This window comes from Sapajus apella, unplaced genomic scaffold, assembly GCF_009761245.1.
Source record: "Sapajus apella isolate SASKATOON/1434 unplaced genomic scaffold, GSC_monkey_1.0 scaffold58, whole genome shotgun sequence".
Taxonomy (NCBI): domain Eukaryota; kingdom Metazoa; phylum Chordata; class Mammalia; order Primates; family Cebidae; genus Sapajus; species Sapajus apella.
Genome location: NW_022436998.1, coordinates 11,844,521 through 11,857,527, shown reverse-complemented (window position 1 = coordinate 11,857,527; position 13,007 = coordinate 11,844,521). Strand labels below are relative to the sequence as shown.

At 35.4% G+C, this 13,007-nt stretch overlaps 1 protein-coding gene across 10 annotated transcripts in view; it reads left to right on the top strand.

Moving 5' to 3' along the window:
• PCDH15 (protocadherin related 15) overlaps positions 1 to 13,007 on the top strand; it is an 819,037-nt gene that overhangs the window by 492,588 nt on the left and 313,442 nt on the right. For all 10 annotated transcript variants that reach the window (XM_032245634.1, XM_032245633.1, XM_032245636.1 and 7 more), the window contains one exon: positions 9,637 to 9,830. In XM_032245634.1, the coding sequence (XP_032101525.1) occupies positions 9,637 to 9,830 (194 nt within the window). The remainder of the gene's footprint in view (positions 1 to 9,636; positions 9,831 to 13,007) is intronic.

Genomic DNA, 13,007 nt, shown 5'->3' with positions numbered 1-13,007 from the left:
TCAGTAATCATTCCTGAATAATGCCAAGTTACTGAAAAAGAAAGTTCTTTACTTTTCTTATTTAGGTTAATATGTTTGCCTAAAAGCCATCTCTACTTGATTCAGTTAACTAACTCATTTATTGAACTTCAAATCCCTCCTAGTTCTTTATGTCCAGTGTTGATTAAGGTGACTCAAGGATTGTTCCCGGATCTGGTTTGGCTCTGTGTCCCCACTCAAATATCACATTGAGTTGTGATCCTTAGTATTGGAGTAGGAGCCTGGTGGGAGGTGATTGGATCATGGAGGCAAATTTCTCCGAAGCTGTTCTCATGATAGTGAGTGACCTCTCATGAGATCTGATGGTTTAAAAGTGTGTGGCACTTCCCCTTTTGCGTTCCCTCTCTCTCTCCGTCTCCCTCTCCCTCTCCCTCTCTCTCTCTCTCTGTCTCTGTCTGTCTGTCTCTCTCTCGTGCTGCATGTGAAGAAGTTGCTTCCTTCTCCTTTGCATTCTCTCATGATTGTAATTTTCCTGAGGCCTCCCAGTCATGTTTCCTGTTAAGCCTGTGGAACTGTGAGTCAGTTAAACCTCTTTTCTTCATAAATTACCTAGTCTGATATAGTTCTTTATAGCAGTGTGAAAACAGACTAAGATACTGCCTCTAATTGTACTAACATATATAAGTATGTATGGATTAAAGTATATTGTGTGAATATGGAAGTATTATTTCTCCCAGAAGCTTGTAGATTAGGCATATTATACTTCTAGGTGAATTTCAACCTGAGTGTGCAAAAGGATCCTTATAATTTCCCTTGGGAATTTCTAGGAAGAAATCATCAGTGACATAGGGTCACCATGTAATTTCACTTTTTGCTTTCTTGTTTACAATTCTGACTCCATAAACATTTATTTATATTCTGTCCCCCTCTTAACCACCTCTGGTGAGGCAAAACAGAAAGAGACTTGCATACTGGGAAATCAGCAAGAATGCCTTAAGTGATGTCATTTTTACACATATCTACACATGCATAAGATATGGATCTCAAGCCTTCAAAAGTAAAATCAGGATGAATAAAACCAACAAAAAAATGCCCAAGCCATACAATCCTATCCAATATTCTGGTGTGTCATAAGAAGACAACCCCAAATGATCCCAGTAAAGTTCTCAAGTATATCTTGTACATTGATTTGTGCCAAATCTGGGCAATTCTCCAGCATTGGCCATTACTCATTACCACATCTGAAAGGAGCCACTAAGAAGGTTATACCCATGCTATGAAATGTTCTCTCAGAGAAAAATATGAAGGTATCTTATCTTGAAATCTTTGTGTGCTCACCATTCCATATTCTACAGTTTCACCTTGTCTTCTATGTATTACTTTTATTAACACAAGCAGCCTCTCATGGTGGGATTTGCTGATTAAATTCTACTGTTCATATATGGGTCTGGCTTTTCTTTGCTTTCCAGAGCTTTCATGCCTGTCCATTCATAGGAGGGAGTAGGTTTACAAAGGTAGCATGGATTTCATGAAGTTGATAGTGGAGCCCCTGAAAGCAGAATAATATACAATAGTATAAGAGAGAAAGAAAGAAACAAATAGTCAAGACCTAAACTTTGTAAACTGTGTAAGAAGGCAGGAAAAAGAAAGTAAGTCAAATGATAAAACAATATTTGAACAAGCAGCCTGAATGGCATTCTATAATGTAACAGAAAAACAAAATGGATAAAGATGATCAAAAAGATCAGATGTGTGGATTGAATTTTCTTTTTTTTTTATAACGTTATTAAGTTATAATTTACATGTCATTATATATGATATGTTACCAAAACATCAAGGGTTTGGTGTAGGTCCTGCTGCTCACTTTATAAAATGTCAATCACTGAGACAACAAATATTTCCAGAGAAGAAAACTTTAATCAGGTGCTGCAGCTGAGAACAGGAGATAAAGTCTCAAATCCATCTCCCCATATTATTCAAATTAGGGGTTTATATAGCATGGAAAAGATGTAACTACACGTGCAAAAACAAATATTAGGGAAGAGTAAGGAAGAGTAGTTGGTAAGCTGGTGTCGGATGGATAAGAGGTCTGGCATCTCATTGTCTGGTTAGAGTTATCTGGTGAGTTTCAGTTTCTTGATATCTAGCAGGTTTGAGGGTTACTTTCTTGAGGAAGACACTCATCTCCTTACCTGGATACAGGTATCTGGTGAGTTTCAGTTCCTTGATTTCTAGGAGGGTTGAGAGTTAGTTTCCTGAGGAAGAAACTTGGATAAGACAAATGTAAGTTTCAAGCTTCAAGACAGGGTGGGGTTTGGGCATTTTCTGTGTTTATACAAAAAAACAGTAAACGTAAGTTTCATGGGACAGTTGGCCTGGTTTAGTAAATTTAAACAATTGTGCAAAAATGACCACAATCTAGTTCTATATATTTTTGTCACCTCAAAAATTTCCATCACCCCCAAACTTTACTCATGACTGCTTGAAGTCAATACTCCCATTTCCAGCTCTAGACATCTCCTGTTTTGGTTTGTGCTTCTAAAAGCTTTCCTGGTCTAGGAATTTTAAAATATGGAATCCCATAATATACACCTTATCTTTTTATTTTGCTTGGCCTTTTAAATAGCATAACGTTTATGTAGTTCATCTATACTGTGGCATGAATCAATACTACATTCCTGTTTATTTGAAGTACTGAATAGTATCCATCATGTGAAAACAGCACATTCTGCTTATCTGTTCGCCAGTTGATAGGCATTTCAGTTGGTTCCAGTTTAATGTGACTGTGAATGCTCTGTACAAGCCTATTTTTGGACATCTATATATCTATATATATCTCCAAATATATATATCTCTCTCCAAATATATTTATGTCTCTCCAAATATATATATATATATATATATATATATAAAAAATCTTGAGGTGTTATAATTTATATTTTATATTAATTCATAAATTTAGATTTATAATGAATTATATATATTAATATATAAAATATGAATTTTTATAAAAGATTATATATAAAAATTCATATTTTATATCATATTTTTATATGTCTATATAATTCATTATATGGATATATAAAATTCAATTGTGATGAAATCATGACATGTCCTACTCTGTGTGGGGGACATGAATCATCTGGAGGACTTGAATCATCCTTTTGTCCAGCATCTCTAGGACATCTATACTCTCTACCCATGAGTCACTTAGAGGCTCTCTCTGTTACTAGATTATCTGTGGTGGTACCCTTGTTTTACATAACAGTGGTCCCAAAGCACAGGAGAAGTGATTCTGGCAATTCATATATATCAAAGAGAAGCTACGACAGTGCTTCCTTTTAGTGAAAAGGTGAAAGTTCTCATCTTAATAAAGAAAAAAATATATGCTAAGTTTGCTAATATGTATGTGAGGATGAATCCTCTATCCATGATATTATGAAGAAGAAAAAACCATTCACGCTAATTTAAATATTTCTTTCAGATCGAGTCTGTCCTCTCTTGAGGGAAATATTTACTAGTTAATTTATCCGTATTTGTATTACTTATTGAATAATTTGTTATTATTTCTATATAAGGGCAACTCTACCACTTTCAAAGCAATGCCTTTGCCTATTGTAATGAAAATTATATATTACATTATTGTATTAATGATTTTATGTTATCTCATACCAAGATCTCAAAGCACTATAATCCTAGAAAATAATCAAAAAGCAAATAAGAGTAGTTAACCATTAAACTATTTTTCTAAAAAATTTAGGGTTCTTATGGGTGAAAGACATAATTTCAAAATAAATTAGCATTTTCTAAAAATTTAGTTTTTTTGATCTATCAGAAAGTGGTAAATCTAGCTTCAGGCATTACCAGAAACCATTTCATCAGTCACATTTTCTGCTTATTTCTTGACATGTCTTCTCCTGTGTATCTCATGTACATCCAGTGAAGACAGGAAAACTAGCAGAAACACCAGGTATAAGTTTACCAGTTTAGCCCTAAAGAAAGAAAGAAAAAAAAACACGCTTTTCCAGTAGTTATAGGAGTCACCTTGACTATACCCACTTGAATAAACTGCCAATTTTTTCTACCAAACAATTTCCAGGCGTGAGATACCTGTCACTATAGCTAAGTGTCAGCTCCATCCAAACATGGACTGTGAAAAGAATTAATTGCTCCCCAAAGGAAAATAAGGGACTTTTACCGGAAGCAAGAACCAAGGTGCCCAAAAGGCGAAAACATCATATGATCAACACATTCATGCCTTATCAAGTCAGTCATAATTCACTTACAATAAAAATATATTCATATATAATAACATGTTTATACTATTGTATTACAGTTTGTAATAGTCTTGCATATGGTTTATATTAACTGTGACTTTAATTCTGTGTGTCATTTTTGAGGCTCCAATTTGAATGTTTTTATTCAGCTTATATGCAATTCAATCTTCTTTATATTTGTCCAGTTATATCAAGCTGTATTTTTTCTCAGAACCAGGAAGGAACAATTGAAGAGAGTAGTAAACTGCAGCCATAATTTAAAAGAAAACATTAGGAGCAACTCAGATTATTTTCGGGCAGTGTAGGGGATCAACGGTGATATGGTTTGGCTGTGTCTCCACCCAAATCTCATCTTGAATTCCCACAGATAGTGGGAAGGACCTTGTATGAGGAATTGAATCATGAGGACAAGATTTTCTCTTGCTGTTCTCATGATAGTAAGTCTCAGAAGATCTGATAGTTTTTAAAATGAAAGTTTCCCTACACAAGCGCTCCTTTCTTGTCTGCTACCGTGTGAGACATGCCTCTGATTTTGTGCCATGATTGTGAGACCTCCCCAGCCACATAAAACAGTAATTCCAGTAAATCTCTTTCTTTTGTAAAGTGCCCAGTCTCAGGTACGTCTGCAAGAGCTATGTGAAAATGAACTAGTGTAGTAAATTGGTACCTGTAGAGAAGGGCACTGCTGAAAAGATACCTGAAAGTGTTGAAGCAGTTTTAGAACTGGGTAGCAGGAAGAGGCTAGAACAGTTTGGAGGGCTCAAAGACTGGAAGATGTGGGAAAATGTGGAACTTCCCAGAGCCTTGTTGAATGGCTCTGTCCAAAATGCTGATGGCAATATGGACAGTAAAGTCCAGCCTGAGGTGGTCTCAGAGGGAGATGAGGAACTTGTTCGGAACTGGAGCAAAGGTGACTCTTGTTACGTTTCAGCAAAGAGACTGGTGGCATTTTGCTTCTGCCCTAGAAATTTGTGGAACTTTGAACTTGAGAGAGATGATTTAGGGTATCTGGTGGAATAAATTTCTGAGCAGCAAAGCATTCATGAGGTGACATGGGTGCTGTTAAAGACATTCAGTTGCATAAGAGAAGCAGAGCATAAAAGTTTGGAAAATTTTCAGCCTGACAAAACGATAGAACAGAAAATCCCATTTCCTGAGGAGAAATTAAAGCCAGCTATAAAAATTTGCATAAGTAACAAGGATCCTAATGTTAACTCCCAAGACGATGGGGAAAATGTCTGCAGGCCCTGTCAGAGGTCTTCCCAGTAACCTCTCCCATCACAGGCCCAGAGGCCTAGGAAGAAAAAATGGTTTCATAGGTTAGGGGCAAGGTCCTCATTCTGTGTGAGGCCTAGAGACTTGGTGCCCTGTTTCATAGACATTCCAGTCATGGCTGAAAGGCATCAACATAGATCTTGGGCTGTGGCTTCAGAGGGTGCAGATTTGAAGCCTTGGCAACTTCCACATGGTGCTGAGCCTGCAGGTGCACAGAAGTCAAGAATTGACGTTTGGGAACCTCTGCCTAGATTTCAGAGGATGTATGGAAACACCTGGATTCCCAGGCCAAAGTTTGCTGAAGGGTAGAGCCCTCCTGGAGAACCTCTGCTAGGGCAGTGCAGAAGGGAAATGTGGGATCAGAGCCCTCACACAGAGTCCCTGCTGGGACACTGCCTGGTGGAGCTGTGAGAAGAGTGCCACCATCCTCCAGATCCCAGAATGGTAGATCGACTAACAGCTTTACAGTGCGCTTGCAAAATGTGCAGACCCTCAGTGCCAGCCCATGAAAGCAGTTGGGAGGGAGGCTGTACTCTGCAAAGCCAAAGGGGCGGAACTGCTCAAGACCGTGGAAACCAACCTCTTCCATCAGTGTGATCTGGATGTGAGACATGAAGTCAAAGGAGATCATTTAGGAGCTTTAAAGATTTGACTGCCCCACTGGATTTGAGACTTGCATGGGGCGAGTAGCCCCTTTGTTTTGGCCAATTTCTCCCATTTGGAATGGCTTTATTTACCCAATACCTGTACCTCCATTGTATCTAGGAAGTAACTAATTTGCTTTTGATTTGAAAGGCTGATAGATGGAAGGACTTTGGACTGTGAACTTTTGAATTCATGCTGAAATTAAGACTTTGGGGAACCGTTGAGAAAGCATGGTTGGTTTTGAAATGTAAGAACATTAGATTTGGAAGGGGCCAGGGCTGGAATGATATGGTGTGAAGGTATACCCACCCAAATCTCATGTTGAATTCCCACTTGTTGTGGGAGGTACCCAGTAGGAGGTAACTGAGTTATGGGACAAGTCTTTCCCATGCTATTCCCCTGATAGTGAATAAGTCTTACAAGATTGAATGGTTTTAAAAGCAGGAGATTCCCTGCACAAGCTCTCTTCTCTTGTCTGCCACCATGTGAGACATGATTTTCACCTTCTGCCATGGTTGTGAAGCTCCCCACCCAGGTAGAACTGTAGTTCTAATAAACCTCTTTCCTTTGTAAATTGCCCAGCCTTGGGTATGTCTTTATTAGCAGCATGAAAGCAGACTAATAAAGATAGGGACATTTGGAATATGCACATGTTGAAATACTGAGAGGAAGGAATTGTGAAAGGTGGGCTAAAGTTCCTGAAAAGAACTGTAAAACATCATGGAAAAGAATAAAAGAATAATAGCTCAGTATTTCTTACCTTTAGATATCACAGTGTTTCCATAAACACTTTGAAGTCATATATTTGTTTTTTCATTTGAAACTTGTAAATAAAACATTGGGTTCTCCATGTAAATAAATGCCCTTTTCATTTGGGAGGCAGCAGATTTGTCCACTAAATTAGAAAAGAGCTTCACATATCTTCATCTTGTAGATGCCATCTACTAGTCACAGAGTTATTAACTATAATTGAATGAAATTCCTGCCATAGCTTAGCTCCAAAATTAGCATTTACAGCTCCATTCAACATCCTCTAATAGATTTCAGAAGGGGACATCTACTGTGTAATATTGTTGGGGTTTTTTTTTTTTTTTAAGTCTTGAGTTTTCAGGATCTTACATGGAAGACATTATTATGTTTTGGATATTCAGAATCAGTGTCTCAGCTCCTTTTCTGATCATGGACTCTCACTGCTTTCTTAAAAATACCTTTGTTAGCATATATGCAAACAAATTATGTTGACTCATAACCCATTATTTTATTATTTTGTACTAAAAGACTGTAAAATAGTGTTATTTAGGTAACTTAAACATAGAATCCTTGTTTTATCTACTTGTTAAACTTTCTACCTGCTAATAATTCCTGCAGAGCTAATTGTGTCCCTTGAATACCTCAGCTCAACTGTGGTTGACTGGCTCTGCCACTTAGGGGTGTTTCTATCTCCCGTGCTTTGCACTACTTGTTGGTATTTCTAGCATCTCCCAGGTGGGTACCCTCCTCAGTGTAATTATCATCTAGCTTATCCTCCCTTCCAACATCATCTATGAAAATGTTAAATAAGACCAGCTATAATACTGACATCCCTGAAGCATACGCCTTAACTCCTTTTCTTAACTTGAGGCGTTGCCATTTATCATTACATTCTTTTAGCCAATTTAAGTCCCAGGAAGAATGTTAATATTGAATCCAATTTGAGCTAAATTTTAATTAAGATTTCTGGAGACATTTTAAGTGATTTAACTATAATCAAAATTGATGTCTCCTTTGCTACCCCCATTCTCTTATTTTCTAATTTTATCCATACGCAAAAGAGAATGTTTGTCTAGCTTCAATAATTCTCTATAAATATGTGTCATTCATTTTGACTGTTTCTGCAAATAGTTTTCTTCTCCTTTGCCTTTAGGAGTATGTCTGTCAGGCTTATACAAGTCCCAGAATCATGTCATAACATGCCTTTCCTTCCAGCAGCCACATCTGTCCACCCCCAAATGTCCAGTGTCAGAACTTAGTTGCGTTAATGCCATTTCCTTTTTCATTCTCAATGATTTTTTGCTATTTCTGTGAACATTATCACTCTAAACATGACATATAATAAAAAATAGAATATGCATAATATAATCCCTTCAGCACAGTGCAGTGTCTAAAGTACTTTGTTTACATTTATTGAGGATATTAAGCATGAACTTTTGAATGGAAAATTAATTAACATGGTGTTCCTGAAATTGAATTCAAGTTTCAGGGTTAATACACATGTTACATTTGATCAAGGAAGGTATGCCAGTGTCTTCACCACATTTTCAAAGAAGTCTGAAAACTATAAAAACTACTTCTATTTAGAAGTAATGCATTGAAAATATAAGTATATAAAAAATATAAGTATATAAATTTCTACAGGTTAATTTACTACAATTATGTGTGTTTTCTTTATTCCACAGAAAACTTTTAATTATACTCCTTCATGTATAAATTGAGGCCACCTTTCTTTCATTCTTCACATTTTGTATAATTAATACAGAAAATATTGTTGATGTATGTAAAATGCTTACTATAAGATTCCCTGCTAGAATCTCTTTTTATTCTTTTTTCCTCTTTATATTCATCCACAAGTCAAGGAGTCATCTTTAATGAATCACTGTTGCTTTAGTGTTGCTTGATGAAGTTAATTATTATCTTTTCACATACAGTAACCCAAATAAAGTCTTTATTAGATACTAGTTGCTTCAGAATCATTACAGATATATGTAAGTTACCTGTAGAGAGGTTTACATGCCTAATTTCAAGGGCCCTGAATAGATTTCTTTTTCTCAAACATTTATCAAGCTATGTTACCCTTGATATTCTACAGTGGGGATGCATTTGTTTGACTGATGAATTATTAATATTCTGTGTCTTACCAGTCCTTTGTAAATCACGGGGTGTAAGTTAATCTTTCCTAGAGCAATTGTAAACAAAAGGGGCACAAAGACAAGAGAGTCTCTGGGAGATGAGGAAGAGAACATTATGAAAGGAAAAATGCGAGTGAAAGGGAGGATGGGAGTAACAAAGGTAAAGGATGGGAGTAACATAGTTACTTCATTTTTTCCAAGTTCAATCTGTTTTAATATGAGTTTATGTGTTAAGAACACAAGGTAAGACAGAAAAAAAAATTAAATTTCCTATAGGGATATTAGATTTTCTGTTAGGGCTTTCCACTTTTTATTAAGTTAAAGATAGGCCTTCAAGATCCAAAAGTTTATTTCTTATTACTCTCATAAAAAAAAAAGCATCCTTATTCTTGTGATGGCTTAAGTAATATAACAGGACACAATAGCCTCGATTGAAAAAAAAAAAAAAGAGTATATTTGTTAAGGAAACTTGTGTTTATTTCTTTGAAAGCAAGCTCCTTTTGTTGGGGGAAAAAATGGCATGGTGGTGAAAAGTTGAGTCCCAAGAGGATTTATGTTGTGATTTTCAATTCCAGCTCACTGCAGTCGATGCAGACGAAGGGTCAAATGGGGAGATCACATATGAAATCCTTGTTGGGGCTCAGGGAGACTTCATCATCAATAAAACAACAGGGCTTATCACCATCGCTCCGGGAGTGGAAATGATAGTCGGACGAACTTACGCACTCACTGTCCAAGCATCGGATAATGCTCCTCCTGCAGAGAGAAGGTAATTTATATTAGAATCAATGCAGTCTTTTCATCGGGCCTGTTTAACCCTATAATTAAATTTAAGAAATGCAGCAAGTATTCTTTTATCCTATAAACATCTACATTAGATCAGAAAATCATAGAGAGCAGATTCTCAGGAACTACAGGTATATTCTGATTTGGTTAAATAGTGGGAAAAGGACAATCTCAGAGGCCTATTTCCAATTTCTTACGGAAAAGTAAGGCTACAGACAGAGAAAGAAAGGCTCTTTTCTTCAAAGAAATTAATATATATGTCAGTGGCATGTAATGTCTTAGGGTTTCAAAGTTATTTCTGAGTTTATAAATGATTATTAGTTACATAAAATTATATATGGATATACACACAGACACGCGTGCACACACACACACAGAGCAAGTAAAATATTTCCTACTATTAGAATTGCATATTTCTGGTCTCCTACCTGAGAAATTCCTTTTGTTATTTATTATTACCAGATTTTCAGTATCATTCCAAGAAAATATGAATAAATATTAAAGTACTCCTTCACTTTGCTAGTTTTTTTTTTTTTCCATTCATGATGTATTTTGGGGTTCTCTCCATGTAAATTCTAGATAAATCCTTCAAATTCTTTTTTTATAGTTATGTAATATTCCTTAATAAGTATGTAAAACAATGGAAGTCTATTATAGATAAAGTTTACAATTTTAGTCTCTTTTACTGACAGTGGAGAAATAGATAACATTGAATATGCATCAGTTTGAATGTGTGCAAGTATATCAGTTTCTTATATTGTCATGTTAAGTCCAGATTACACTTATTCTACATTTTCTGCTCGTGTTTATGTGGATTCATATTGCATATTTAAATCTTTGTTGTATTTGGGATATATCCTGGTATACAGTAAGAGGTATTAATATAGCCGTGGTTTTTTTCCAGCCGAGTACTCTGTGGTCCCCACACAAGACGCCGGATAGTTCATCTTTTCCTCACAATTTTTAGACGTTGCATTTATTATACATTTTCTTATATATTGTGATTTGTATCTAGATGTTCTATTCAATTCTATTATTTATATTTTATGTGCTCTTACCACAGAATTTTAATGGTTAAGGTTACATAGTATGCTCTATCCTCCGGTGCTACTAAATTAACTCAATGCAATTTTCCCTCAAATAATTTTTCTTCTCCTTCTGTTAAGTTTTCTCTTTTACATTAACTAAGCTACTTCAATGTTTTCATTGTTGTTTTAACTGTATTTTTATTAGAAAAAGTAGATTTATAAATTAATTACTTAGGAATATATTATATACATTTGACGTTGAATCTTTCTAAGAACATTTTGCATTTCCATTTGTCTATGAATTTTTTGTTCTTTAGCAGATTTTTTTTCTTTTTATATAAGTTCTGTACATTTCTTGCTTGATCTTTTTCTATATCTTTTGTTTTAATTGTAAACAAGCTCCCTAATATCCCCTGCCCAGATGAGTGCCACAATCCCAGCTAACTGAAGCCTCAAACTTGTGAGCTCATGCAGTTCATCCACTTCAACCTCCTAGTAGTGGGCACTGCAGGTTCATGCTACCAATCCTAGCTAATTTTTTTAAAAAATTTGTAGAATCCGAGTTTTGCTATGTTGCCCAGACTTGTCTCAAAGTTTTGACCTCTATTGATCCTCCTGCTTTGGCCTCCAAAGTTCTGGGATTACTGGCATCAGCCACCATGCCTAGTCTCCATTTTCTTTCTTTACGTTCATTTGCTAGTATACTTCCTATAAAAATACCTTACTTGTTTGTAACTTGAATGAGACTGCCTTAGTGTTTCCCCATTACATTTGTCTATGGTTTTAAAAACTATTAATATGTTAGGAAAATACTCATCTATTTCTATTTTATTGACTTTTAAAAATAGTAATAATACATCTGTCAGATCAAATAAATAGCTATCATATATGAGGACAGTAATGACTTTTCTTTTTGAGTTGATGATATAATGATTGGCCTTACTATTATAGCTCCTATTTTTCATCCATTATATAGCTGAATCTATTTTGCGTACATGGTATAGATTCTGTTTGACCATAATGTTTTACTCTTGAAATAAGCTGATATTATATGCTTGCTGATATTTTATTTAATAAAATTAGTCTGTACTTTTCTTTTTGAGAAACGTTATCAAGATTAGGTAGAAATGTCATAATAAAAATAACAAGTAAAAACACAAGAAATTCCCCAAAATTATTAATAAGTGTAATATCAGACATGAATGTATTATATACCTGTATAAAATAAATCTGAATTTGGTTCTCTGGAAAGACACAACAAAAATAATGACAAGATTAATTGGATAAAATAATATCTAACCTAATCAAGAAAAGTATGAAAAGTAAAACTGTATCCAATAAAATCTAATGAGGAAACCACATAGAAACAGAAAAAAGTAAGATTCATGAGACAAGTTTGCTTAGATATATGCAGAATTCGAAAACATAAATGGATTATTCTTTTAAAAGACACAATTTACCAATATTCAAAAAAATGGAAATCTTAAGAGATCAATCCTACAGTATAAATACAGAAAATTGTCGGATAACTCAAAACTACTCCAGGTCCAGGAAGCTTGACAGAAGAACTGTAACTAAACTTTGAAGGGTATGTGATTATCATTAATCACAGAGATACGGTAGGTGGAATATTAGATTCTCATTGATATTTTTTGCTAGATTTCCTCCTCCTTAATAGCTTGTTTTCCTTTGAATCTCATGTCAAAAAATAATTATCATACCCATTACCCCTCCTTGCTGTCTTCTTTTTTCTAACCTCATAGCCCTTTGTCATCTACATGCTGGAAAGTCACACTTGGAAGTTTATTTCCTACCTTCCTGACATTCACTTCACCAGTACTCTTATCAAACTTCTTGGTGACTTTATATCCAGTAAGAGTTTTAAGGCATCTCCTATCTTGCAGTCACTCTGACCAAATACCCTTAGAGTCAACTTCAATGCCCCTTTTTCTCCCTTACTCCAAACATGACCTGGAGAAACTCTTCTATGTTCTACTCTAAAAATATATTCAGAAAGCAACAACTCCTGCCACATTCCAGTCCAAGCCACTGCAATCTCTAGTCCAGAATGTTGAAAACCTCTTCCAATTACAAGTCTTCCTGTGCTCCTTTAGTTTCTTCTCAACACAATA